This window comes from Lontra canadensis, unplaced genomic scaffold (genome assembly GCF_010015895.1).
Source record: "Lontra canadensis isolate GAN:19392208 unplaced genomic scaffold, GSC_riverotter_1.0 scaffold79, whole genome shotgun sequence".
Lineage (NCBI taxonomy): Eukaryota > Metazoa > Chordata > Mammalia > Carnivora > Mustelidae > Lontra > Lontra canadensis.
The window spans coordinates 1,105,579-1,132,822 of record NW_022631073.1 but is presented as its reverse complement, the minus strand read 5'-3'; the positions used below and the strand labels follow the sequence as shown (position 1 = coordinate 1,132,822).

Here is a 27,244-nt window from a genome sequence, read left to right as displayed (position 1 = left end):
GGGGCGGGGCGGGCCCGGGGGCGGGGCTCGGAACCGGAGCCGCGCGGCCTGGCGTGCTCGCACTCGGACGCCCCGCGCCCCCACGTACACGCCCGGGCTCTGCGCGCCCCCGCCCGGGACCCCCAGGCCCGCTCCTCTCCAGCTAGGCCACGCGGGCCCAGCCAGGCGGCCGCGCCCGCCGGAGGAGCAGGATGTCCTTCCAGGGCAAGAAGAGCGTCCCCCGGATCACGGTGAGCCTGCACCGGGCCCCCCTTCACCCCTCGCCCTGCCCCCCTCCCGGGTGGACCGTCCCGGCTCTGCGCCTAGCGCTCTGCCCTCTGGGTCTAGCCGCCGTGCGTGCTCCTGTCCCGGCGCTGGCCCTTCCCGCAGGGTTCCTTCCCGCGCCGGCCGCCGTTGGCCGGGGTTTCCGCGAGCGCCTCCCTGGGCCCCTTTCCAGAGCCAGACGCACAGGTCCCGAGCCATGCCGGCTTCCCGGGACCGCCTGTGCGCCCAGGGAGGGCCCGCGGCCCGGAAAGGCCTGCTCCCCAAAGCGCAGGGGTGCCCTCCCTCCCCGCGCTGGATGGGCGCGGAAGCCGGCGAACTCAGTCTCCGGGTTCTGTCCGGGGCTCGGCGGGCGGACGTGGCCTTTTGTTGGCACCGCCAGCCAGGCCTGGGGGGGGAGGATGCTGTTCCCCACGCGGCGCTGCTGGCTAGCTCCGGACCGCGCCTCCGCGCGCGGGGAGCTCTTTGTCCGAGACAAAGCGACTCAGCCCCCGCGGCTCAGCCTGGAGCCCCTGGAGGCCCGGACCCCTCCACCGAGCCGGGGCTCGAAGACTCCAGGGGAGACCAGCGCTCACAGGTCGCGGCTGAGCAAGCACCCTGGCAGCCCCAGCAGGGAAGGAGAGACCCCCCTTCAACAACCACATGCAGGGATGCGGGAGGTCAGACGGTCCACCCCGCGCTGCCAGAAAACAAAGCCGCCCCTTGCGGGGGGAGGCACCCCTGCGCCAGCTGGACGGGGCCAGGGGTCTCTGCTGGGGCTGAGACCGATTCTGGAGTTGACCTCACCTGACGTTGGAGGGGTTCCCTGGTTCACTTCCTGAGATGCTCAAGGAGGAAGGAGCCCCTGTCCTTCCCGTGCAGGAGGAGGTCCTGTCTGCAGACTGGCTCAGGATGCGGCTGATGTGGGAAGCCTGCCAAGTGGCCCGCTCTGGGCTGCCATCGGGTGGGACAGACGTAAGGCATCTTGTTTAGGGTCACTCCCACCCTCCTCCCAGTGGGCATCGCACTGTGTCCCAGCGGCCTTCCCTCTTGGTTCCAGACCCAGGATGGTTTCCAAACTGAGTTCAGGTGCCTGAAAGGGGAGGGGTATTGAAGTGTAGTGACCACAAGTCTCTTCCTAACTGGGGGACAGTGGGAGACACAGCCCACAGGTCTCTTCTGCCCAAAGCCTTCCCTTCCTGGGTTTCCTTGGGCTTATTTGGGGCTGCCTGTGGCCTGTGGCAGTGTGTCAGCTGTTGTGTGGATAGAGGGTGGTGGTTTTCCTAGTGACTAGAATCCTGAGAACGTGGTCCGAACGGAAATTAAGAAGATGGGAAGATAACGCAGTAAGGCTCCCACGGCGTGGGCTTTGTGGCGCTTTAGCCGTCCCGCGGGGTTCCTGCGGGCGGCACCGCACAGCTTGGCTCCGTGGCATCGGCCAATGGTGCGTGAAGAGCCACTGACCTCAGGCTGGAGCCCTGGCCTGGCCTCGGTGTGGACTCGTGGAAGCCCCAGCAGAAGGCCCAGCTCCCTGTGAGGTCCGCCCGGCGTCCCTGCCCGGTCATGTCAGAGGGAGCGCAGAGGTGCCCACGGGGGGCAGAGGAAGGGCTGCGGAGCCGGCTTCTCACCCGCAGCGCTCTGCACTCCGGGCCTCTGCTCGCGTCCTGTGCTGCTGCCCACACTGCTCTGCTGAGGTCCGACCGTCACCCCTGACAACCATGCAACGTTCCACGCATGGCCCCGCTTTCTGCTCCTCTCCACTCCTTCCCCACCATTTAGCGGGTTCTTTGAAGTGGGTTTACTGCTGCCGCACCCTGGATCCACCCCCACCCCGTGCCCCAGCTCCAGGCCGTGCCAGTGACCCACCGACCGCTGCCCTCGCTTGCTGGCACTCTGTTCCCCCGCGTGGGATACGTCCAGGCAGCACCACGACCCTGTGGTCTTGACCTGGCTCTTCAACCCCACGGCCTCTCCATCAGCCGCTCCTGCCTCCCCGTCTCCCAGCCTCTCTCGACTCCATCTCGGCTCGGCCCCAGGATTCTGGCCCAAGGCCCCCCACCTCACCTGCGCAGGCTCACATGGCTGCAGGCTATGGCCCGTTTCCTTCCTCAAACAGCACATTCTACTTTCACACAGAATCAGTGTGATTCACCAAACCATGCTCAAACCCCTGCTTCAAGCCCTCCCCACAGGGGGCCCACTGACACCCCAAGCCCAGCATGTCCCACCTGCACCAGGCTCCCAGCCCCTCACCCTTCCATGCAGAATGTTCTGGCATCTCGTGTCCGGTATCGACGCAAGCTTGTTCCTGCCTGAGGGCTCTTGCAGGGGCTGTCCCCTGGCCTGGAACCCTGCCCCTGGCCATTTCACATGCAGCCAGCCCCTCTAGTAGGCCCTTCTCTGTCCCTGAAGCAGCCCTGCTGCCTCTCCCTTTGCGCTGTGACACCAGCCTCTGTGTTCTTGCTTTGTCTGCGATGGCCTTGTGTCATTTCTCATCCTTGTCTTTCTCCCTGCGGTGGGAGCCAGTCCCCCACCAGGGCGGGGACCCTGCCTGCTGGGGAGCTGCTCTAACCCCCATGTTTGGCCCCACGATAGGCCATACCATGCTGGTATGATCCGGACCCAGCTGCCATCCAGGAGCCCTGGGGGGAGCCAATCCTCCATGGGACCATGTGACTTTGTCCCCCTCTGATCTGAGCCCGAGTGCTAAGAATTAGGTGGTAGCCATTTAAATGTAATGCATTTCACTGCTACGCCTTCACCCCCGCCTTGGCCCCCGCGGGTCGCTGTGCCTTTGGCGAGGCCACACAGCTGTCCTGCGGGTGTGGGACCTACTTGGGGCCCGTGGGAGCCGCCGTCGAGCCGTCCTGCCGCCGCGCATCTCTGCTCCGTCCCTGGAGGTGGTGGGCCGCGCTGGCTTCTGTGTCTGCTTCGGGGCACACACATCACGGCCGAGGGGTTCGAGCATAATCCCAGGGTGGGAAGTTATGGGACCACGTTGAAAACTGGGTGTGAAGAAAACTGACCCATCTTTCTTTGTTTCCGACAGAGCGACCGCCTTTTGATCAAGGGTGGGAAGGTCGTCAATGATGACCAGTCCTTCTACGCGGATCTGTATGTGGAAGATGGCGTGATAAAGTGAGTTCGTGCCTCCCATATCTTCACAGATCACATGTGGACACACGGATCACAGATTATCCACAAGTTTACTTTCGCGTGAACGCCACCTAAATTTCTTTTTTTTCCTTTTCCCAAACCCGGCTCTCGCCCAGGCCCTGAGTGATGGAAAATCTCGGCAGTTAGTGGCACGGTTTGGGAAGCAGGACGTTCACTCATTCCTGTTACCACAGCGTTAGGATGACGCAGGGCTCACGGCAGGGCTCAGGAAGCACTTACTGACCGCACCTGTTAGCTCTGCCGGAGTCGTGCGCGGCTCCAGCCACCAGGCCGTACAGCGGCACGTGGAAGGCCCGCGGACGTCCCAAGGGCAGTCACGCGGGCCCAGGCTGGACCCTATGTGTGACCGTCTCGAGCCCCTGGCGGGGCTGTGGCGCTCTCCGATGTCCCCAGGGGTCAGGCCGGGGAAGTCCTGGCCCTGTTGCCCTTTTCCTCCAGGAGCCCGAGCGGAAGCTTCCCTGCTTCAGTTTGTGCTCTGATCCAGGCTCTTTGGAACCAGTGAAATCTGTGTTGCTTTCAGACAAATCGGAGAAAACCTCATTGTCCCCGGAGGCATCAAAACCATCGATGCACACGGCCTGCTGGTCCTGCCCGGCGGTGTTGACGTCCACACGAGGCTGCAGATGCCTGTCCTGGGCATGACCCCAGCGGACGACTTCTGCCAGGGGACCAAGGCCGCCCTAGCAGGAGGGACCACCATGATCTGTGAGTGTCTCCCCGTGGTGGGGGGGACCCGTCCCACGCCTTGTTTCCCTGGCCAAGCTCATGTGTTGTGGGAAGAGCCTTACAATAGGCATTTCTTGGGGTCTGTTTCCCTTTATTTACTGTTCAGTCTAGGAAAGCCTTGCATATTCCTTTGTTATCCCCATTTGCATCGTGAGTCATCTTGCCTTGGCAGCTCTGGGACGCGTCTGGGGTTTCCACGGGAGCAAACCGATGCGCGCCCAGGAATTCATTATTTCTTGGGAAGCTGGCAGCTGGCCAGGGACTAGGTTTTCAAAACCGAAATGCCTTCTGGACATGGAGGGGTCGTGTTGTCTGAAACCGACACAAGCCCAGGCCTCCTAAGCTTGGTTTGAGTGAAATCCCTGCCTGTGTCAGGAAGGAGGCTGTGTGTCCAGGGACAGAATGGCAGAGATCCTTGCCCGCTATTTCGTGCTGGCTCTGTGCCGGGCAGCAGCTCGTACCCCACGGGAGCTCAGGGGAGAAGCCCCACCTAACAGCTTGCAAGGTGCCTATGGCGAACTTGACTGGGAGGAGCTCAGAGCCCGGGCAAGACCCAGCCCCTCCTCTGGTGGCCTTGAACGCCAACAGCCCTCCGGTGTGAGTGCAGCATCCCTGCCGGGCTTAACCCTGGCCCAACCCAGCTGGCTGAAGCCAGGCTGCCCTGCGTCCCAGCTGTCTGGCTGCAGGGGACTCTGCTAACTTTTAGAAGTCACACTTGGCAAACCTGAGCGGGAGGAGGAGGAGGACCCTCCTTAGAAGGGGGTGAGGGTGGGCTTGTGCCCTCGAGCAGCTCTGCTGTGCCTGGCGCAGCTGTCATTGCTGTCACTGCTGTCACCAGAAAGGCTGCTCTGAGGACTCTGGGCTACTGCACAAGCGGTGTTTGGCCCTTGCCAGAATCATGGGTTGGTTTGGTTTACTCAACCACGCGGCAAAAAAACAAAACAAAACAAAACAATAAACCGGCCAACAATGATCCACATTTTAGTTTGACTGGGGAGAATGGCCATTTTTGGCCATGGCTCACCCTTGTCACCGGTGGCCACGGCCAGCCAGGACAGCTTCGTGTTTGTCACCGGTTCGTGCCCGTGCTGAGGCATCAGACAAGCCATGAGGTGTCACCATGAGGCCAAGCCCCGCTGGCCTCTGTCGAGCTGTGTCTTCCTCAGCCTGCCAGCCCCGGGCTTGAGCTGCAGAGGGACTGTAGGGTGGGGGTCCCATGAGGGGTGCACTGGAGGAAGGCACAGCATTGGCCAGTAACCCTTGGGTGGGCGTGCCTTCTTGCTGGCCACCCCTCCTCTGAGCCCTTTCCCTGCGCTCAGGAGAGGCTGTGAGCAGTGCTTGGACCTTGGACCTGAGCCTGGGTAGGGAAGTGGCAGCGCAGTGGTCCTGCACTCTTGGTCTCCCCGGGGGTGGGGTGGCGCTGTTGGAGGTGTGTATAGTCAGTGAGATGCAAACAAGGGAGGGAGACCAGCCTCCTGCCACTGCTCGGGGCAGGTGGGCCATGTCCGGCACCATGGACAGTGCCCTCGCCTGCCCCCCGCCCCCCACCTCGCTCTCCTCCCGCCCTCCAGCTGGGCCCCACTCAGGTAGACACCTGTGTGGGAGGTTAAGCCTCTTAACTGCCACCGGTGGTCCTTGGGGTGTCCATCAGCGAGTAGTGGGGCCTGAATCTGGCCTCTCTCTGCTCAGAGAAAAGCCAGGGGATGCCTTTTCAGACAGAACCAGTGGGCAGGCTCATAGGGGCTCCAGCCCCACGGAAGGGGGCCATGGCCCAGATGCACTTCCTGGTCTCTTGGGAACATGAAACCAGGCTCCCCTGGAGGCCAGGGTGGTTCCCAGGGACCAGAGTGGGGGCTCGGCTGACCGCACTGCCCCCCTCAGTGGACCACGTGTTCCCCGACGCGGGTGTGAGCCTGCTGACGGCCTATGAGCAGTGGCGGGAGCGTGCGGACGGCAGAGCCTGCTGTGACTACTCTCTGCACGTGGACATCCCCCGCTGGCATGAGAGCATCCGGGAGGAGCTGGAGGCCCTGGTCAAGGACAAAGGTGAGGGCATCGCCCGAGGCGAGCATGGGAGTTTGGGCCTCCCTGCTCCTGGCTGGGAAGGTGCACTTCCCCTGGGCCGCTGGCCAGGCTGGGCTCTGCTTCTGCCTGACCCCGGGCTTGGGGGAGTTGGGATTTGGGGAGAAGTTGAACAGATCGAAGGTCTGTTCTACTTCCAGAGGACCCAGACGAGGAGGTCACCTGCCTCTGCGCTGTAATTGTCCTTAGCTGTCTGGCCTCTGCCCTGGGACAAGGGCTACACATTTCCGTAGCGTCTGAGGTCTTCCTAGGAGCAGAACACTTTCAAACCCCGTTCTCGCCGCCTGTGCTCGAACAAGCCAGTCGGTAAACAAGGCTCAATCTCTTCTAACCAAAATTTCTGCAGCTGAAACCGCACGAGAGTTCCGTGGCGGAGCTGACGCGTTAGTTAGGACGAGGCTTCCGTGGGAGGAGATCGGGGAGCAGTGGAGGCCCCCGGGCATCTGACCGCCAGCAGCTGAGCGTCCAATCTCCTCTTGCCTCTCCTGCAGGTGTGAACTCCTTCCTGGTCTTCATGGCGTACAAGGACAGGTGCCAGTGCACAGACGGCCAGGTGAGGCAGGTGTTAAGAGGAGGGCAGAGCGGGTGTTTCAGACGTCCGGCAGGATGGCACAGCCCAACCCACACGCCTTGTCTGCTCTCTTCCCAGATGTACGAGATTTTCAGCATCATCCGGGACCTGGGTGCGCTAGCTCAAGTGCACGCAGAGAACGGGGACATCGTGCAGGAGGTGTGGAGCGGGCTGCCCGTGGGGTGGTGAGGGGCAGGGGTGGCTCCTAGACGCGCACACTGAGCACGTCATCCCACAAGCAAGCAAGGAGTTGGGGGAGCCTGGGGGGCTTTTGGCTGTAGCACAGATTTTTCTATTATCACACTTATCAGAAGTTCCCCAGAACTTTTGGGGGGACTGAGATGGGGTTTCCTAGTGCTTTCTGCCCCCGTGGATTGAGGCCGCCCCGGGAGCTGGTCCTTTTCCTTCTGACCAGTGAGTACAGGGTCTGGTCCCATGCTTGCCCCTCAAGCCCCGGGCTGTGGGATGGGTGCCCCCAGGTGCAGGCACTTTGGGGTCCCTGGGGGCTCCTCACAGGGCCATACTCTGCACAACCCCCTGGCATCTAGACCCGCAGAGAAATTTCCTGGCAGGTCGGGCTCAGCCCATCCCAAGCTCAAAGGCAGTGAGCCCTGTGAAGGGGCACATGGGGTTCCCAGATAACTGGTCCACCCGCCCCTCCATGAGGGCATCGTGTGCTACGTGTGCCCCTCTGGTCCAAGGCCAGGCCCGGCGGCGTGGTTAGGAGAACATTGTGGGTCAGCTCAGTGCACAGGTGGGTGGGCACAGCCTGCCTGGGAGACACCCCACAATGTTAGCAAGTCTCATTATTGGGTCCATGGGCTTCTGCTTCTCCTGCATTCTCCATGGTGGAGCCTGGCATCCCCATCTCCGTTTACGCAAGAGGCTGCTCAGGCACAGATCTTCAAGGGCAAGCTTGGGGGAGATGTGGTCTGTCCACCCCAATGGCAGGGCTCCCAGCATGCCCGTGGGCCTGCCCCCACCAGCGAAACCAGTACAGCAGGCAGAGTGCGCTCTCCAAGCCCTGTACCTCATCTGTAACTTAGGGAGCTGGGGTCACTCCTTTCCAGACCCACCCTCCTCCTCCATTCTGAGATCTCCGCAGCCTGTGATTCTGGGGGGCCTGGCAGCCCAGGTCTTGGTTTAGGGGAGCAGGGCTCATGTGAGATGTGGGGGGTCAGTGTTCACGTGAGATGTGGGGGCAGGCGCTGGTGAGATGTGGGGATGGGGCTCATGTGAGATGTGGGGGGTCAGGGTTCACGTGAGATGTGGGGGGTCAGGGTTCACGTGAGATGTGGGGGGTCAGGGTTCATGTGAGATGTGGAGGGTCAGGGTTCACCGGAGATGTGGGGGCAGGCGCTGGTGAGATGTGGGGACGGGGCTCATGTGAGATGTGGGGGCCGGGGCTCCTCTCGGGGGCGAGGTCTCCTGGGTATCACCCAGAGGGGGTTCTGCGGGTCTCCGGCTACCCCTGGGCTGGAGTGTGGTGTCCTGTCCGTTTATTTAGGAGCAGAAACGGTTGCTGGAGCTCGGCATCACCGGCCCTGAGGGCCACGTGCTCAGCCGCCCCGAGGAGGTAGGAGTTTGCTAAGGGCTACCTCAGCACTGACTGCACTGCTGATCACCTCTGCCTGGTGTCGGCCCTGACCCCACGGCAGGGCAAGGTGGTGACGCACATGTCCCCCTCTGGGGGCTGTGAATCAATGGGCCCTCCCCCCCGGGCTCATGACCACTGGTGGCCACTGGTCTTTCCCAAAGGCCAAGAAGGCGGTGGGGACAGGCTCTGGTACTGCACGGGTCAACCCAGATCCTGGGCACTAAGCCACAGGCGGGGTCCTCAGCCACACACGGTGCCCCCTCTGGGCCCAGGATCCCTGGGTGATGGTCAGAAGGAGGCCTCAGGGCCCTGGCCCGGCGGCCTGAGCGCCCCCCGTCTTCCCCAGGTGGAGGCTGAGGCTGTGTACCGTGCCGTCACTATTGCCAAGCAGGCCAACTGCCCCCTGTATGTCACCAAAGTGATGAGCAAGGGTGCGGCTGACGTGATTGCCCAAGCCAAGCTCAGGGGTGAGTGCCAGGCCCAGGTCCCCACACACTCCTGCATGGAGCTCTCTGGGGGTCAGGGGTCACATTCTCAGGACAGAGCACTCGGCTGGCTACCCAGAGGCTGAGAGCAGACAGGTCCAAGAAGCCGGGGCTGCCCCGCCTGGCCTCTTGTTGGGCGGGGGGGGGGGGGCTCGGGTCTGTGGCCCATGGAGATGCAGGCGCCCAGTCCCACCTCAAGTGGGGCCCCGTCTCCTGTCTTCTTGGGGTAGCAGCTGCTCCCCCGTTGGCACCATTTGCCCAGAAGTGACAGAGCTGGACACGTGTGTATATGTGTGACGTGCGGGCATGTGGCATGTGCGTGGGTGACGTAGAGCTCCTGATTCTATGTGTGATGGAACTTGGCCCCCTTGGCCCTGCAGGAGCCCCACATCACTGTTCACTGGGGTGCACAGCCTGCGGGTTGGGGTCTACCCCCAGAGCACCCCGTGGCTGGAGGAGTCCGGGGTACAGAGAAGAACTAAGGTCCACAGGGAGAGGCCTCAGGCGGGGGCAGGCACAGCTGATCATGTCTCACCGTGACCGTGGCCTTGCTGCTTCCCCAACAGGCCTGAGCCCCAGCAGGTGGTGTGGGGTAGCGGGTCCAGCAAGGCCCCCACCCCCGGTGTGGGAAGCTGTCCAGCATCGGGAAATTGAGGGGCAGTCAGGGGAAATCAACAGCACAGGGCCAGGCTCCCCACCCTGCCCGGGTCCTGGGGGGCATGCAGGCCGGTTGGGGTGCCTGTCATGGGTCTCACGGCAGGGGTGGTCGTGTTCGGGGAGCCCATCACTGCGAGCCTGGGCACTAGTGGCTCGCACTACTGGAGCAAGAACTGGGCAAAGTCCGCAGCCTTCGTCACATCGCCCCCAATCAACCCAGACCCCAGCACCGCGGACCACCTCACCTCCCTGCTGGCCAGGTAGGGACCTGCTCCAGGGTGGCCCAGCCCTGCCCACAAGCTCCAGAACCCCCATGGCCTCAGCCCGCGGGCAGCTCCAGCTTCTGCACAAACACTGAGCGGGACATCCCAGGCCAAGGCCCCACACTGGTCTACCCCAGCCCTCCTGTGCCCTACATGGGGACAGCAGTGTTGCCCAGCTCTCCTGGATACCCTCCAGCCCCCATGGCTGTGCTGGCTGGGGAGGGGGACAGAGCTGATGGTGGCCTTTGCTGGCTCACAATTGGGCCACTGTGGGCTCCCTTGACCCCAACTTTTCTCAGTGGGGACCTCCAGGTGACCGGCAGTGCCCACTGCACCTTCACCACTGCCCAGAAGGCTGTCGGCAAAGACAACTTCACACTCATCCCTGAGGGCACCAACGGCATCGAGGAGCGCATGTCTGTGGTCTGGGAGAAATGTGTGGTGAGTGGATTGGGGGCCAGGGGCTGGGCCACACACAGTTTACTCGGAAGGGAGGCCACGGACTACTAAGCACTCCACATGGAAGGGGGGCAGGGCTTGTGGGCTCGCCGGGCGTTTGGTTCTGGCCCCCCTGGAGGAGACCTCCAGCTCTGTGGGCTAGCCAGGTCCTCCCCTGGATTCCTGTCACCCACAGAAAGCATCCGGGAGAGGGGTTCCTTGTGTCCTATGGGATGGCACTCTGTGCTGCTAGTAGTCTCCCCCAAACACCTCAGATTTCCTCAGACTGCCTGCACCCCCAAACTCCAGCCCCGACCCCTCCCTGGGCAGAGGCCCTGCTTCCCCAGGTCACCCAGTCATCCGGGGGGCAGTGTCCCATCCTTCAGGGGACACAGACATTGTCAAATCTTCATTGATTGACTCACAGCAAGTGTGGTGTTCGTGCACAGCCAGAGAGCGACCCAGGGTCCACACTCTATGGACACCACTTGCGGCCTGAGGGATGGGGGGCACTGTCCACACGGGCCCGGAGCCTGGACTCCCCTCCCACCCCCAAACTTGGCTCTCTTGCTTCCCAGGCCTCAGGGAAGATGGACGAGAACGAGTTTGTGGCTGTGACCAGTACAAATGCAGCCAAAATCTTCAACGTGTACCCAAGGAAGGGGCGAGTGGCAGTGGGCTCTGATGCCGACCTGGTTATTTGGAACCCCAAGGCCACAAAAATCATTTCTGCCAAGAGCCACAACCTGGTAAGAGAAGCCTGGTTCTTAGGTCAGGGTCAGGTTCTGGGTCAGGGTCCGGGCTCAGGTCCAGGTCAGGGCGCGGCCCTGCAGCCCTGGGGAGGGGCACCTCGCACCTGGCTCAGCCCTGTTAGTGGCTCATTCTGCTGCCCTCTGTCCCGAGAACGGGATTCAGGGGCCGGAAGAGCCGGCTGTGGGCAGTTCCTTCTGAACTCCCGCCCCGCCAAGGTGGCCCGGCCTTGTCGGGGCTCCTAGAGCAGGTGCACCAGCCTCTGAGGATGCTGCCTGCCCGCAGCGCGTTGAGGGGTGAGGGGGCCACAGCGCTGGGAGCCCGACCCTCCCCCTGTCTCCCCAGAACGTGGAGTACAACATTTTTGAAGGCCTCGAGTGCCGAGGAGCCCCCGCGGTGGTCGTCAGTCAGGGCAGGGTGGTGCTGGAGGACGGGAACCTGCTCGTCACCCCCGGGGCTGGCCGCTTCATCCCCCGCAAGACGTTCCCCGACTTCGTCTATAAGCGGATCAAGGCGCGCAACCGGGTAAGGCCCGCGCCGGGCGGGGTCGGGGTGAGGACCGGGTGGGGGTCGGGTTGGGGGGACAGGGCGGGGTCGGGGCGGACCCGGCGGGGAGGCGTGGCGTTCTGCGAGGCTTTTCCTCGGGGGCGGGGGCGGCAGTGCTCCGGGCCTGGGGGCCGTCGGGCCGCGCGGTGGACGGGGGCTGGGCAGCGGCTGCGCTGCGGTGTCTGCAGGGGCCGCCGCCCCAGGACAGCTGCCGAGACCGCGGGAAAGGCAGCCTGGCCCCTTGCGCGTCCCCGAGCGCGTCCTGGTGGGCAGACGTGCGTGTGAGTAAATACGCGGGGACGCGCAGGTTCTGCAGCAGCGTTTATGAGCTTAGACGCTGTGAGCGCTTTTCGCACGCCCCGGGCTGAGCTGGCCACCGCCGCTGTCAGGTGCCCCCGCGTCTGTCTAGGCCCCAGGGCGTGCACTGGTGGCTCATGCGCACACACACGTGCACGCACTGGTGGCTCACACGCACACACGCGTGCACGCACTGGTGGCTCACACGCACACACACGTGCACGTGGTACACACATTTCTGCTTTACCCCGTTTTGTAGAAGGATGTTGTCTGAACCCACAGCGAGGAGGGCCAGCCTCCAGGGTGGGCTGGGGGCGGGAACAGTGGTCTCCTTAGGGGAGGAAGGATAGTGGAATCCACTCTAACTTGCGATGACGCACCTGCCTGGCGGTCTCCGGATGTGAGGGCTGCGCAGCTGCCCCCCCCACCCCGCAGGAAGGACCTTGGGACAGCCCTGCAGCTGGTGGAGGTGCAGAGTCCGGGCCAGAAGCTGGGCACCCCCATTCTCTCCCGCTCAGTGGGGTGGGGGGCCCGGGACACATGCGGGCGCCCTGATGGGTGCCAGCCGAAGACCCAGCCCCAGGCAGCGCTGGCACTCGGATTGCTGAGGGGCTCCCAGGCCCTCACCTGGGGTGATGGGGGGAGGGTGGACTCAAAGCCTCATGCTGGTCCACTTGACCTGAGCCACCACCCCGTGGTGACCCCTCAAGGCTGGCCGCCATCACGAGTCTGAACATGAGTCCCGAGGGCCACATGTGCAAGGGGGCACATCCGTTGCTGCGGCGGGGAAATGTCTCTGGCCTTGGGCCGTTTTCAGGGAGGCCCAGGGCCTCCTCCAGGCTGGAGGGGGTGCTCGGATGGGGCCTCAGAAGTGAGGAGGGGGGGCTGTCAGGGCTGACATCCTGTTGTCAGAAGCGGCTGCCCGCTCAGGGCCGCCCTGTCTGAGGAGTGTCCTGCAGCCCAGGGCCCAGCTGCCCAGCCCCAGGGCCAGGAGGGGCTGCGTGCACGTGTGTGCGCAGAGAGCCATGCGCGTGCAAGTGTGGAGGTGGACGCGAGGGGGGCACTTCCACAGGCGGGGTCCGGGGTCTGGAGCCCTGCTAAGGGGGGTCCGTGGGGCGGAGCAGGCTCAGCCCCCCTCACCCCCACCCGCCCCGGCCCCGCAGCTGGCAGAGATCCACGGTGTGCCCCGAGGCCTCTACGATGGGCCCGTCCACGAGGTGATGGTGCCCGCCAAGCCGGGGGGCAGTGCCCAGGCCCGAGCGTCTTGCCCAGGGAAGATCTCGGTCCCACCCGTGCGCAACCTGCACCGGTCGGGGTTCAGCCTGTCTGGTGAGTGGAGCTGGGGGTGCTGTGCTGGTGCATCCTGGGTGCGGGAGGAGCCCCGGGGTTATAGGTACCAGGGCCCAGCCTGTTTGCAGGTGAACTCAGCAAGGCCGCAGACCAGGCAGTGTGGGGCCTGGGGGCAGAACATGCTTCCGCCTGCCCTCTGGGGGCCCAGGGTGTGGACCTGTGGGGAAACCCCGTCCTGCGCCAGCGTCCGCCCCAGCACAGCCCCAGCGACCCCCTCCTTGCATTAGCCATGCTGAGGAGACCGCTGTCCCTCTGAGCCCAGGGGTGAGCGTGGGATCCAATGTGGCAACCTGAGTGCCACTTGGGGTCCGGCCCCTCCACCCTCAGGGTGATATGGGATGCACATTAGGAAGGAGTCTGTGAGCCTGGGGATACATGGGGACACTTTTCGAGGCTCAGGTGGCTTGGTGCACCGGCTGCTGCTTGGAGCCTCTGGTCGGGCATGCTGTGTGGTGGGTTCCTGCAAAGGCCCTGAGCCCTAGGTTCTCCCCACAAACCGGAGCTTGACCCTCCCCCTTGCCACCCCCGATGTCCCAGCCTGACTGCCCTCAGGTGACAGAGTCCCTGCTTGCCTCCTGGACACACAGGGCCTGGGCAGTTCCCCCTGGAAACCCCGGGGACAGCTTAAGAGCTGGGGGCAGCTTTCTCCAGCACGGGACTGAGACCCACGGCAGGATGAACAGGCTTGGCCCCCGGTCGCACTTCCTGGGCACCCCGGCCTCAGCGTGGGGGCACCGGCTGGTCCCCTCGTCCACGCGCTGGGCTGTCCACACTGTGGGTGATGGGGCATGGTGGCCTCGGCTGAGGTCCCAGGTGCAGCCAGGGCAGCCGGGCCGTCCTCACACCGCCTCTTCTCCAGGTTCTCAGGCTGATGACCACATTGCCCGCCGCACGGCCCAGAAGATCATGGCACCTCCTGGCGGCCGTTCCAACATCACCTCGCTGTCCTAGGCGTCCCCGTGCGGCCCAGCGAGTCGCTGGTGTCCCGCCGGGCAGCGGCTGGTGGGGGCCGCTTACCTCACGTAGCTGTCCCTTTGCTGAGTTTACCTGAAAAGTGCTTAGCCTCACCTCCCCTGCCCCAGAAACACCCCTTCTGGGGTCCCGGGTCCTGTAGGAGGAGCCCACACAAGGAAAAGGGGTCTCACTGCCAGGTTGAGAAGGCTGGAGATGGTGGCCCCGGGGGACAGCCAGGAGCTCCATGAGGCAGGGCGGCCGCCCAGCCAGGCCCGCAGGATCCCCCGGGGCCTCACAGACAGCAGGCCAGGCCACAGGTTCAGGCCGTTGGCTCCCCCTCCCCATGGGGGATCACTGCCCTGCGAAGCCCCAGGCCTCCTGCCAGCTCCTCTCCCTGTCTGACCTGCGTGGGGGAGCCCCCGGCGAGCCGGCCCCTGCCCCAGAGCTGCTGAGACTTCAGGGACGCACTGGACACTTAGCGAAGGGCGGCCTCGTTTGTACACGTTACCAGGGACCAAACTCGCCCACGTAGTCGCCTGTTTCCGGGGCTTAGGGTCATTTAGCTGAGATGCTGTCCCTTCACCACTGAGTGTACGTCACAGTAGTCGACTAGAGCAGCCGTTTTGTGCATCGAGGACAATTGTAGCCAGGAAGCTGCATGCCACGCGCAGCCCAGACGGCAGCCTGCGCCCCTCACCCCCAGGAATCGGGGCGAATAAAGGCGTCTGGGTTAGAAGCTGCTGGTGTGTGGAACCCTGACTTCACTTCCCGCTGGTGCTTTCCACGCAGGCCCTTCGGGAACATTCGTGCTGGCCGTGCCGCCCACCCCCGGGGACAGCTCCGTTCCGCCTCTGGGCAGGGAAGGGGCAGGCGCCCTTCTTCCTTGAGAAGGGGGCCTGGGAGCCACGCCCGAATCCAGGCCTGCTGGATCCAAGCGCAGCCAGACAGAGGGATGCTGGCATGACCCACGGCCAGGAGCTCTGAGGGAGACGGTTGGGCTGGAGACCTGAACCCACATTCCGACCACTTGGGCCGGGAGGCTGTGGCCCTGGCTGGGGGTCCATGCCCAGCCACCCACCCCGCCCCAGGTTCTGACTCAGGAGGAGTAATGGCTGGACTGAGCTGGGCTCTCCTGCTTCGAAGAAATGGTCCCAGTTCTACCTCCGAGTGTGGGATGTTCCCAGAAGGGCGTCTTTACCTTAGGAACAGGGTGTGCGTGATCGCCAGAAAAGGGAGCTTGGCCGTCAGGGATGGTCCCCCACCCCTCACACTGCTGGGCGCGCCGGCGTCCGTGCCCGGTGCTGACCAGTTGCGTCCTCCGGGGGGACACAGACAGCCCCACCCTCGAATCTGGGCTTCTGGTGGGGCCGCCATGGTCCAGGCCGGCCTCTGGAGAGGTCCAACCTGGTGGTCTCCGTGTTCCTGCCGGCCCAGGGTCAGTGCAGCCTCCCAGCCAGGTTTCTGGGGCTCTGCTGGGGCCCGTGTTCAGGTACCGGTGAGAGAGATGGTCACGGAGCCAGGCCACACCCACCTCCCAGCCGCCAACGCAGGAAACAGTCTTAAACTCAAGACCCTGAGATCGAGACCTGAACTTAACCAATGGGGCCACCTGTGTGCTCAAGATTCACATATTTTTACAAAACCTTAAACCTCTTCTCCTGCTCGAGTCTCCGACATCACCAGGTCTCCACCTAGAACCTCCTGGGAGCTTGGTACCCCCACAGGGCATCCTGCAGCTGGCCACCTCTGGACCCAGGCTTCCTGCTGCTGACCGGAGCCCTGTGTCCCCGTGTGAGCACGTGAGGTTGTGTGTCTCACTGCCCGGCCCTTGGCGAGTAGGGCTGGGAGCCTGCCTCCTCAGCCTGGCCCTGCCAGGCCCTCACATGACCTGCGGTGCTGGTTCTGGTTCTGGGGCAGGCCCTGTGCCCCCAGGGTGCCCCCATTGCAGCTGCGGGACTGGGGGAGCCGCTCAGCCTGTGGATAGATCTTGGACAGACCCACAGCCATGGGCACGCAACACACACCACACAGACACCACAATGGCTCTTATGTCGTGATGCTCAGAGGTGAGAAATCTACAGAAACACGGCAGGAGTATCTATAAAAACACTCTTCACCTCCCCCCGGACGCGCAAGCCTGAGTGGGCCCTGGTGGCCCGCGCATGGTGTCCAACGCCCACTGCAGGGCTGGTGCCCACCAGGGGGAGTGGGTCAGGGGAGTGGGTCAGGGGGCCACCAGGAGAGGCCACAGGCCACAGCTGCAGGGAACAGAGCCTCCGGGGAGGGGGGCACTCAGCCTCCTCGCGCAGCCCGCAGCCACACTGATAGCCTCCACGTGCCCTGTGCCCCCGAGAGCCAGCACACGGGCTCCGGGGAAATCTGGACCAGGGAGCAACAGGGCCGCCAGCCGGCTCTGTGCCAGGAGAGCGGGGCTGCCTGGTTGGGAACGTCCACGTGGGGCCACTGCCCGCCGCCTGTCCTATCGTCCCGGCAGACTGAGTATCCGAAGCAGCTGGCATTAAGTCTCACTAAGGCGGGAGGGACAGAGGGAGCCACACATGGGCAGCACAGGGCGCACGCCCTCCCGGTCCTCCACAGCATCCCCAGACTCGGGGGCAGGCAGGGGCTCGCTCGCGGGGTCCTGGCTCCTCTTCAGCCTGGGGGGGAAACACAATGAGGGGCTCTCTGCAGCCTCCCCAGCAGCCCTAGGGCACTTGTGGCCAGCCCCCGCTTGTCCGAGGACTGGCAGAATGGGTCCCTTGGGAACATGGCTGGACCTGGTGCCCCTGCGGGCGCTGCGGACAACAGAGAGCAACGCCCAGCCCAGCAGCGCCCTGTGTGACCATGGTGGCCTCAGGCTCGTGCAGTGGGCTGCTGAGCAGAGCTGAGAACACCTGGTGTACGTGCATTCTGGTGGGTCAGCTCTTTTGGAACAAAGCTTTGCAGAGAGCTTGGCTGAGTCTGTTCTAACTCAGGCCTCTGACCTCCGCGATAGAATCCAGTGCCTTAAACCAGTGCCCACACATTGTCCTGCTCACTGAGGCAGGAGAGAGCTCAGAGCTGCCTCCTCCAGGAAGCCCTCCATGCCCTCCTTGCCCCTCCTCTCCTGAGCCCACGGGGCCAGGCTTTGTCCCTCCCCTGCAGCAGGTGTGTCAGCAGTTTGTGGCTTGTCTTAATCTCCCTGACCCACAGCCCCCGGCACTCAGTAAGGCTTTATGAATGCATAGCAGGTAGCAGTCCATGGGACTCCGCAGGGCCCCGAGCCACCGGCCTGTCTGAGCAGTGCACCGAGTGTCTCCCCAGGAGATTCTGGCTGTTAAGCCCCTGTTTAGAACTGAAAGTTCCCAAGGAGCCCTCCCACACAAGCCTGAACTGGGGACTTTGACGCTCTGCCCCCAGGGCTGCTGCCCAGATGCCTTAGGATAGTGGCTGTCCACTTCCCAGCCCCCTGCTGCCTCAGGGCTGCTGGGGCTCAGGACTTGTGTGGCCCAGAGAGCCTCAAATCCCTCTCGGCCTGCTGCTCCCCCCGACCCCAACACACACTCACTTTTCTCTGTTAAAAATCACAAAGTCTTGCTGGATCGCATCAAGGCAGTCCTGAAGGTAGTCATTCTCCTATTAGTCAGAAAAACATACCGATGAGTGTAGTGGACACTCTGAGGCTCTCACATCCCCGTGGGTGGGCTCCGGAGCATGCCTCCCGCCCCACCTCTCCTCCTGTGGCCTGCACCTGTGGCTTTCTTTGGAGATCTTTTGGGCTGCTGGAGAAACTCTGTCCCAGCAGCCATAGCATCTGGGGGTTTGTGTCTCCTGAGTGACCCTTAGCCAGGGGCCAAAGGATGCCCAGGATGGAAGCTCCTGCCTTGGAGCGGATGCAGACACGGAGGCAGGGTCTGCAGCACAGCTTGGCCAGAAACCACACCTGGCTTAGCTCCCTCCCCTCCCGGCGCCAAAGCCAAGGCCGTGGGAAGGAAGGAGCTGGACCCCAGAACCTGGGAGGGCCTCTGAGTGTATACAGGAGGACACATTAGTCCTGTGAGCCTGCAAGAGGGACCCCCACTCAGGCTCCTGCAGGTGGCACAGAGCAGCTCCTCCCAGATCTGCCTCCACCTACCCTCCCGGCCTCAGAATGGCACAGTCGCCAGCAGCACAGCCGGTGCAGAACCTGCTAAGGTCGGAAAGGCGCTCCCTGCCTCGGTAGGACATGCTGGGTGAGCGCCGGAGGGCAGTGTGAGGGCGGGGCGTGGGCTATGCGGCCGCATGGGGCATCCTTCCATGCCCGGCGAGCTCATTCTCTGTCAAGACCCCTGGAGCAGGGTCTAGTATGCTGCAGGGTGGCTCCTGGAATCATAGGAGACATGACAGCCCAGTGAGGATTCCAGAACAGCCGGGGCCAGTGCCAAGGGGAAAAATCTCAAGAGAAGAGGACAGCTAGAGTCCGTCTGGGGTCGACAGACTCAAGAGTCAAGAACCAAGGACCTTCGGATGACCATCCTCTCTTGGAGGCTCAAGAGGAGCTAAGGAATGAGCTGGCAAGGGCCGGGGCATCACGGAGCAGCTCTGCGCTGCCTGTTTTCTAGAACGGCGCTCCCTGCCGTCCACGGTGACGACGGCATGCCAGAACGACAGAAGCCTGGACGTAACGTAGCCACACCTAACCAGGTGGGAGTGACCATGGTCACAGGTGGTGAGGTTGTGACGAGCAGGTCACCTCGAGGCCCGGGGTCTAGTGACATCTTACGTGCCACAGACAGTGCTCCTAACGCTCAAAGAGGTGGACAGTGAGCACTCAGACACACGCGCACACGTGCACACACGCAGGGAGACCAAGGGTACAAGAGCAGCACGTGCACACACACACACACGTGCACACACATTCGCACACACGTGCACATGCGCGCAGGGAGACCAAGGGTACAAGAGCAGCAAGCTGTCATCAGGATGATAGGAAACCACCATCATTTCCCAAACACAGCTGTGACTGCTCTCCTGAGCACACCTGGGGAAGGGGGACCGCCTTCGCCCGTCTGTTGGACTCGAGATCTGAGCAGACGCCTGGCCACGCCCACCTCATGAGCAGCGACCCCAGCCCCACCCAGTGGCTGTTGCGTCCACTGCCAGCCACCAAGGGCATGAACAAGACGCCCTCCTATGGCATCTGGTAGAGCCCTCGTGGCCATCCCGGGTTATGGTGGAGGAGCCGGAGAAGGTCTTGACCCTGTCCCAACAAAGCAGCCTGGGTTCCAAATAAATCACAGCCCGCGTGGGCAGTGACGAGTGTCCCCATCCACGACGTGAAGTCTGTACCTCTGTCTTCGAACATTCAGGGCACAGGGATGCTGCTTCCCATTCTCCTCCTGCTCCCTTGGCAAGCCCGGCCCCTGGGTCGTGGCAGCTCTGGGCGCAGCGGCTGAGCCAGCGGCACAGTCACGAATAGCTCTGGGTGTGTCACACAGCCTCTGGGTTGACAGAGGCGTCCTCTCCATGCCCCCCACAGGAAGCACGAGGACCGCTCTGCAGTCACCCGAGGTGGTCGGTGGCACTTCTGTGGTCTTGGCCCAAGGCTGGGCTTAGAGCCAGAAAGAGCCTCGCTTGTCTGACATTCGCGGTCCTGCACCACGCTGACCATGACGAAACTACATGAGAGGAGCAGAAAGTGGCACGTCCTCCAGATGTCCTTGTCCACACCCGTCTGCGGTGGGGGGATCCAGTGAACTGTGCCCGGTCCCACGTGGGCTCTGGGCACCCCAAGCCCAGAAGCTCCTCCCACCAGCGGGTCAGTGCCCACTGAAGATGAGGCCAGCCCTTGGCGTGTACAGCTCTGACCTTGCCGGTGACTGCCCTGCCACCGTGGCCTCCCAGAGGAGTCGGCACCCTGGCTGAGTGGCCGGCCTCCGCCATCAGGACGAGACAGGGCTTCTAGGCTTCTGAGAATGCATCTTAGCCTTCCCCGACTTTGTGCCGATAATGAACGGACAAGAGTCCGCGCTCCCACCTGAGAAGCGATGAGGCCAGGGGCTCTGAGCTCTCTGGGCAAGGGTCCGCGTCACACCAGGAGGGGAGCCGCCAACATGCAGACCCCCAGAGGGGCAAGTGAGGGTGAGGCGGTACATGAAGGGACACAGAGGACGTGGAGCGGCCAGGGTTGTGGTCCATCCAGCTCACCGTGCTCCTCTCGGTTTTCCCAGGAAGCCTGAGGACTGGTTCCAGAACAATCCAGGGCACCATGGGAGCGGGTGGTGCCAAGGAGGGCCTCACACACCACAGGGTGCACAGAGGACCCCCATTCCGCAGCTGTGGGGCGCCTGTCCGCAGGAAGCCCTGTGCTGTGTCCGTGTGACCGTCCTGCTCTCGGCCAACACACGCACACGCACACGAGTCACAAGACCACAGAAACGTACAGCCCTCCTGCCCCTTAGCTGAGGGCTGCGGGGGGTGGGAGATGAAGGCCGCTGTCCTCGGGACTCTGACACCAACCACCCCGGGCGTATTTCCTGAGTAAACCCTTCGCGTGAATCCTCGTCTGCGGGCACACGTATGTGGGCAATGCTGACACTGACAGCTGTCACCCCTGGTGTGGAGTGGCAGGGGCCTGCGAGACTGGCTCCACTTCCAGCCAAAAACAGACCCGCTGAGCAGACATACTTCCCAAGCCTCTGGGAATTCACCGGAAATGCGAGAGACCTAGAGCCACCAAGCGACCTTGAAAGAGGACAAAGAGCGGGACTCACGGTCCCTGATCTCGAAGCGGACGCCAAAGCTGTGGTCATCGGACAGCTGGGGCAGGCACCGGGCGGACGAGGGAGACCCACACATCAAGGGATGGGATCGTGAGTCCGTGAATAAGCCCTTATTTTTGGAGGACTGACGTTTGAAGTCGACGCCAAGCCATTCGACGAGAAAGGAACGGTCTGTCCAACGCGTGCGTCCACGTGCCGAAGGTCGACCCCGGACCCCGACCTGACGCTCTCCGCAAACCCCCCCGAAAACGGACCCTAGAGGTGAGACGGGCCAACACTCAGAAGAAGCCGCAGGACTGGACCTCAGTGGCCTTCGTCAGGCGGCGGTTTCTCGGGTGAGGCGCCAGAAGCAGGAACGAGAGAGGAGTGGACACACCGCGGTTCAGAGTCCAGCGCGTCCGAGAACGACCCCTCCCACGAGAAAGAGAAAACCCACAGCGCGCAACGCTTGCGGCCTCCCTGGTGGGCCCCTGGCCTCGGAACGGTAGGACTCCCAGCAATCCCAGCAGGACGGAGGAGTGAGGGGCTCCAGGTCCTCTCCCCGGCACCCAGAGCAGAACAGCCAGTGGGCGGGGCCGCACCCGCAATTCCAGCTCCGCTCACCAGGGGCCGCCACCAGCAGCCGGGCCCCATGCCCACTCCCCGCCTCGACTCGCCCCTGTGCCGGGGAGCAGGTGTGAGGGGGTGGCGCTGGGGCGGGGGGCCTCTGCCGGCTCAGACGGGTCCAGGAGTGGGGCGGCACCGGTGCCATACAGGGTCACTGCTGTGACCCGGGCCATCCACCTCTGTACCCTCACGTGCTCTTCTGAGGACCAGCTATACCCGGGGGACGGGGCAAGGCTGGTCCCACGCTCACAGCGCGAGCTCCCCAGGGGCGCCCCCACACTCCCGGGGCAGGAACGGAGCTACTGTGGGTTACTCTGTTTCCCACCCCTCGAGAGTGACATCCTACCCTTCAGCTCCCTGGAATGTGACAGAGTCAGGTTAGGAGAGGGTCATCTGGGGTTAGGGTGTCCCTGTAAGAGGAGGCACACACAAGGCAAGTGTGGGAGACCCCGGGGGCAGAGCTGGGCATGATGGGTCTCCAGCCCCGGAGCCCCACAGCCAGGGGCAGGACGGAGCAGCAGGGACCCCATCTGCACAGGAGGACGATGAGCAGGCCTTGGGGGGGTGGGGCGCGTCCCTCACCGACTGCGAGCTGTCCCGGCTGCTGTCCCGGGACCGGTTCTTGGCCAGCCGCTTCTTCTTCTTGTGCAGGGGCCTGGACTCCAGGATCATCTCCTCCAGCTCGAAGGTGGGGTCACAGTGAAGGCGGCCTTTCTGTGTGGGGATGGGGAGCTGAGCCTGGCCAGCGGGGCGCCCACGCCCTCCCAGAGCCAGCGCCCACTGCCTCCCTGGCTTACGTTGGGCACGAAGCCTGGCGCCACCTTCTTCTCGCTCAGGTCTTGCCACAGCACGCCGGCCAGGGACGGGGCCGCCTGCATGTCCTGTAAGCTGGATGCTCGGTGCTTGGGGTCCACCGTGAGGAGCTGGAACGGGGCCCACGTGAGACGGTGCCCGGGCCCCCACGACCCGGTGCCCACAGCTGACCACCTGCTCCGGGCCAGGGAACTCCAGGGAGCTCTCGCCGCAAGGACCTCAAGGGCCAGGCAAGGACGGACCCGACCTCGGGTCAGTGCAGTATCACGGCCAACGGGACAGCCTGGTCAAGGTGGGGTGCCCGGGGACCATCTACCACAATTCACCAGCAGGCGGCAGCCTCGGCCTGGCTAGTGGCAAGGAGGGCCACAATAAGGACCTGGACAGGCCCCAAGGGAGCCCCAGGGCGCCCTGTGTGGCCAGGTCACGGAGGCTACGTGCCCCCCACATGCTGTCCTTCCTCTTACAGAAAATGTGGCAGACCCTACCTGAGGCTTCCCCACGGTGTGAAGCTTGACGTACGGATTGTCCCCACTCCCTGTTTGGGTCTCTGGGGGCCAAGGTCTCACTATGAGAGGCCCCTGGGCAGAGTGGTCAGTACAGACTGGGTGGACAGCCCCCCAGGGACCGGGAGAAGCCTCTGGCTGCTTGGCTATCATTGCAGGAGTGAAGTGTCCAGCAGGGGTGAGTGCATGCAGAGAAGAGCCCTACGGGCCAGGAGCCAGGAGCCAGCTGGGCCTTGTGTGTCGAGCAAGCTCTCCCACACCCCGTCCTGACCCCACAGGCACCAGTGTGCTCCAAGTGGGGCTTCCTGAGCGGAGAGCGGTGGGGCCAGCCCAGCCCCGGACCCCAGATAGAGGTGTGGAGAGCAGCCCTGACCCGGTCCCCTGGGCTGTGTCCCCTGGGCTGCTACAGCCGCGTGCTCAGGCCATTTGAGGCGCCCTGGGGGCTGGGTCTTCTCAGGGTGCTCACGGCCCGCCTTGGGTGGAGGGGCTCACCTTGCGCAGCAGGCCCACCATCTCCTTGGACCAGCTGGGGACGTACTGCACGCTCGCCGTGCTGAACAGCTGCACCAGGGACTCCGCGGCGTTGCTGGAGTGGATGTCGTAGGGCCTCTGGGGCGGGGGAGGCAGCGCTGCACCGAGTGCCTCACCCCACAGCCAGAGGCACCTGCCACTCGCCCACCCCTCCCCCACCACACGGGTGCAGCTCCCAGGGGAGCCCGGGGCCCAGGAAGAAGCACATCACCCCCGAGAGGTCTGGGCCCAGGTGGCTCGGCCCCGAGGCCAGGACGGGCTGCCGTCCTCCAGGGAGGGGGTCCCGGAGGTCCCCAGGAGGGGACACCAGAGTGAGAGCATAGGGACCCTCCACAGAGACCCCCACAGGAGTGTCCCAAGACAGCTGCCCCTCTAACAGGTCTCTGCCCTCCTGCACCTGCTCAGTGTCTCTCCACGCAGACGCTGAGCACCCTTGGGGATGGGGGGGCAGCCTCATCCTTCCCCGAGGGCTCGGGCCACCCCTGGGGGACACAGCCTGCTCCGTACCCATCCACGCAGCAGCTCGTAGGCCAGCACCCCCACTGACCACCAGTCCACCTCGAAGGAGTAGCCGCTCCCACCGCTGACGAAGGACTGGAAGATTTCCGGAGCTTTCCAGGAGGGAGAAGCAGCTGAGCGCCCCTGAACCCACAGCCCCGGGCCCCCTCCCCACTGCCCGCCTGGGGGTCCCTCCTCCCCCTGGTGTGGGCGGTCGGATCCTCCTGTGCCCCGTCCCACACAGCCCCGTGCCTGCAGGGAAGTGACCCGAGCGACCCCCACCCCGTCCCCCCGCCGGGGCCAGACACGGCAGGCCAGTGGCCGTGGCTCACCCATGTACGGCTTGGTCCCGGCTAGCGCAGTGGCCCGCTCCCCATCCTTTATGATGGTGGCGATGTTGAAGTCGGTCAGGTGCGCATGCCCTGCGAGCAGAGAAGACGATGAGAATGTCCCAAGGACGGGAGACGCATCCCGTGGGCGAGACCCCCACCCCGCCCCGTGCCTGGCCTCGCACGGCCTTGGCTCACCTTGCTCGTCCAGCAGGATGTTGTCGGGTTTGACGTCTCTGTTGAGGGAGCAGGAAACGGGGCGACAGTTCGTGCCTTGTTCGTGCCTTGCAGTCCCCGGTGGGGCAGGGGGTCCCTCGGGCCCCTCCCCACTCAAGGCAGGCGCCCCTGGCAGCACCGTGACGGAGCCAGGTGACACTAGCTATTCTGGGCCTGGGGCCGGGGCACCTCCAGCCACAGCTGCTGTGACTGAACGGACAGAGGCGAGTGCACCCGACGCGGGGGTGCCGCAGCCCCGGAGGACGGAGGCCAGGCCCACTCACCGGACCCCGGGGCCGGCCCCTCTTCCAGAGCCCTGGGGCAGCACAGAACTGGTGATTTGGGTCTATGCCTCCCGCCGGCTGGCCTCGGGCCTCCGCGGGCCTGAGTCTAGGAGCTCAGTCAGCGTCTGCGCCTGGATGGTAACCGGGTAACAGTCCTCCGGGGCAGGAGCGCAGAGACCCCATCTACCTGACTTTCTAACACGCCGTCTTCATCCGCCTGATCTGCTTCCCGCTAAAATCTGTTCAATCCCCCGGGGGCATGGCCGGTGAGCAAACGGCCTCTGCTAGGCGGTGGCCGGGACCCAGCAGCTGCACGGACCAGCTGAAGGGGACCCCGATCCCAGCCCACCTGGGGCTGCTCGCATGGAAGCCAGCCCCGGGGGCAGCAGGTGCACAGCTGTGGAGCTGGCTTGGGGCCCGGTGCTGAGGGCTCAGGAGCCACACCTGGGGGCAGGTCTGGAGGCCAGGGGCCGGGCAGACCGTGCAGGAGCCTGTCACCCCAAAGGAGCAGCCACCCCAAAGGCGGGCGGGGGGACGACCCCCCGGGCACACACCTGTGGATGATGTGCTGACCGCGCAGGTAGTCGAGGGCCAGCGCCATCTCGCAGATGTACAGCCTCACCGTGTCCTCCGAGAACTGCACGTTCTGTTGCAGGTGGTAGCGCAGGTCCCCGCCCAGGAGTAGGTCCACCACCATGAACATGTCCTCCTCATCCTGGAAGGAGAACCTGCGGGTGCCGCGCGGGAGCGTGGCACGTGGCAAGCGAGCTGGGGTCACAGCGCCCGCCGCACTCCATGACCCCCCATCTAGGGGCCTGGGCACCCCCAACCTCCCACAGGCACTCCCCAGGAGCAGGGCCCGCCATCCCCTCTGCTAGCACGGGGACCAGACGGTCACAGGGCTCTGCGGTCACAGCGAGGGAGGACGGGCCCACGTGCAGGGGTGGGCAGTTGGAGGAGGCCTGGGCAGCCCCAGGCTCCACTGCCCTGCCGGCCTGGCATCCCACTCTGTTCCCACTAGTACCCGGGCAAGGTGACATCCCCTGTGGCACGGCCAGCTCCTGTCTCCTGGTTACACGCAGGCAGGACCCCGGGATCTGACTCGGGCTGCTGGCCATGCTGAAGGACCTCTCACACCTGCGAAGGCTCCAGAGGAATGACCCATGGGGGGTCTTCAGCCCTGAGTGTGTCCCCTGGAGAAGCTAGCGCCACGTCACTCTCAACAATGCCCTGTCCCACACTTCTGTCCCAGATGCTGGTGGGGCCACTTCTCCCCCCATGGTCAGCTGAGGGACCCTCGGCTCGATCGTCCCGAGGTGGCGCTACTAGGACCAGAAATCCGTCTGTGCACGCCCTCCCAGCCACCTGAGCGCCTGTGCCCACAGGGCCCTCGGGAACTCGGTCCAGTCTGTAAGCCCATCAGGCTGGGAGCTGTCAGAGAGGACTCAGGAAGGACCCCGCGTGGGGAGGCACCCTTGTGCAGCAGGACCCCACGCGGGAGAAAGGACGGTGATCTCACTGCCGCTTACAGGCTCCTTCCCATCCTGGAGCTGGTATTGGCGCCCATTTTATGGAGGAGCTCAGGCCCCCAGAACTCTCCCCCCTGACTCTAGCGCCAGCGACTCCATGGGCCACAGGCCCCTTGGCGGGAAAGCCTGGCCCTCCTGTGGGGAGACCCGCATGCCTGGACAGCTCTGGCCCCAGGACAGGGAAGCTGAGTGCATGCAGAGTCCCCAGGACAGGGGAGGAAAGCGCAGGGAAGGGCCCTGGGGTCAGGGGAGGGTGGCAGCGGGTCACCCACCACAGGTTCACCAGGAAGACGTGCTCGATCTCCTGCAGGATCTCCAGCTCCCGGAACACGTTGCGCACCTCGTCTCGCTCAACGCACCGCTGCTTGTTGACGTACTTCATGGCGTACATCTTCTCGGTGTCCCGCTTCTGCACGATGCACACCTGGAGGACGGACGCGACGCCCGTGTCCGTGCCGCCACCCCTACCCCGCCCACCCACCCCAGATGCAACCCAGAAAGGATGGGATGTCTTTGGTGGGGCAGGACCCAGCCAAGAGCATGGCTCCTGGGCCAGGCCTCTCCCCACGGGTGACCAGCACCCCTTCCCGGTGCTCGGGGCAGCTGCTGACTTGGAGGGCTGCTGGGGGAGGTTGAGGAAGACCCCTCAGACACAGACCTACACTGGGAAGACCCCATGTACGAGAGCTGCTGTCCTCATCAACCCTGGGCCACCATCCCCGTGGCGACAGGGACCCTCCTGTGACAACAGGATCCTACACGGCTCTCACATGCCAGTCCCCCTGGGCACTGGATGATACAGCCGGCCAGTGCTATCGGTGGCAGCGTTTACACGTGTGGGACAGAGAGACCCAAGAAGCAGCCCCGACTCAGCTGGGGCAAGCCCGAGCGGCCAGGGGCATCCGTCAGAACCAGGGACCAAGGTCTCCAAAGGAAGCGGGGCTAATGTACAAAATCATAGGCTGGGGGTGGAGGGGCAATGCCACGTCCCCCATACAAGTCGTAGGGAGGCCGCTCATGGACAGGTGACCAAAGCCACCTGCGAGGGGCCACACGCCT

At 64.1% G+C, this 27,244-nt stretch overlaps 2 protein-coding genes across 2 annotated transcripts in view; one reads left to right on the top strand and one right to left on the bottom strand.

Moving 5' to 3' along the window:
- Nucleotides 1-61: 61 nt before the first annotated feature.
- On the top strand, nucleotides 62-14,172 carry DPYSL4 (dihydropyrimidinase like 4). The gene is made up of 14 exons (XM_032882057.1): nucleotides 62-230; nucleotides 3,290-3,378; nucleotides 3,938-4,122; nucleotides 6,025-6,189; nucleotides 6,717-6,778; nucleotides 6,875-6,955; nucleotides 8,304-8,372; nucleotides 8,740-8,860; nucleotides 9,639-9,795; nucleotides 10,098-10,239; nucleotides 10,815-10,985; nucleotides 11,332-11,511; nucleotides 12,993-13,158; nucleotides 14,039-14,172. The coding sequence occupies exons 1-14, from the start codon at nucleotides 192-194 to the stop codon at nucleotides 14,128-14,130; spliced, it is 1,719 nt and encodes a 572-aa protein (XP_032737948.1). The 5' UTR covers nucleotides 62-191; the 3' UTR covers nucleotides 14,131-14,172.
- A 2,479-nt stretch (nucleotides 14,173-16,651) lies between these two features.
- Nucleotides 16,652-27,244, bottom strand: part of STK32C (serine/threonine kinase 32C) — a 68,006-nt gene continuing 57,413 nt past the window's right edge. The window contains exons 3-12 of the mRNA XM_032882055.1: nucleotides 26,458-26,609; nucleotides 25,211-25,384; nucleotides 24,355-24,392; nucleotides 24,160-24,249; nucleotides 23,837-23,940; nucleotides 23,291-23,407; nucleotides 22,277-22,402; nucleotides 22,062-22,193; nucleotides 17,681-17,748; nucleotides 16,652-16,790 (exon numbers count right to left, since the gene is read on the bottom strand). Of these exons, the coding sequence (XP_032737946.1) occupies nucleotides 16,652-16,790; nucleotides 17,681-17,748; nucleotides 22,062-22,193; nucleotides 22,277-22,402; nucleotides 23,291-23,407; nucleotides 23,837-23,940; nucleotides 24,160-24,249; nucleotides 24,355-24,392; nucleotides 25,211-25,384; nucleotides 26,458-26,609 (1,140 nt within the window). The remainder of the gene's footprint in view (nucleotides 16,791-17,680; nucleotides 17,749-22,061; nucleotides 22,194-22,276; nucleotides 22,403-23,290; nucleotides 23,408-23,836; nucleotides 23,941-24,159; nucleotides 24,250-24,354; nucleotides 24,393-25,210; nucleotides 25,385-26,457; nucleotides 26,610-27,244) is intronic.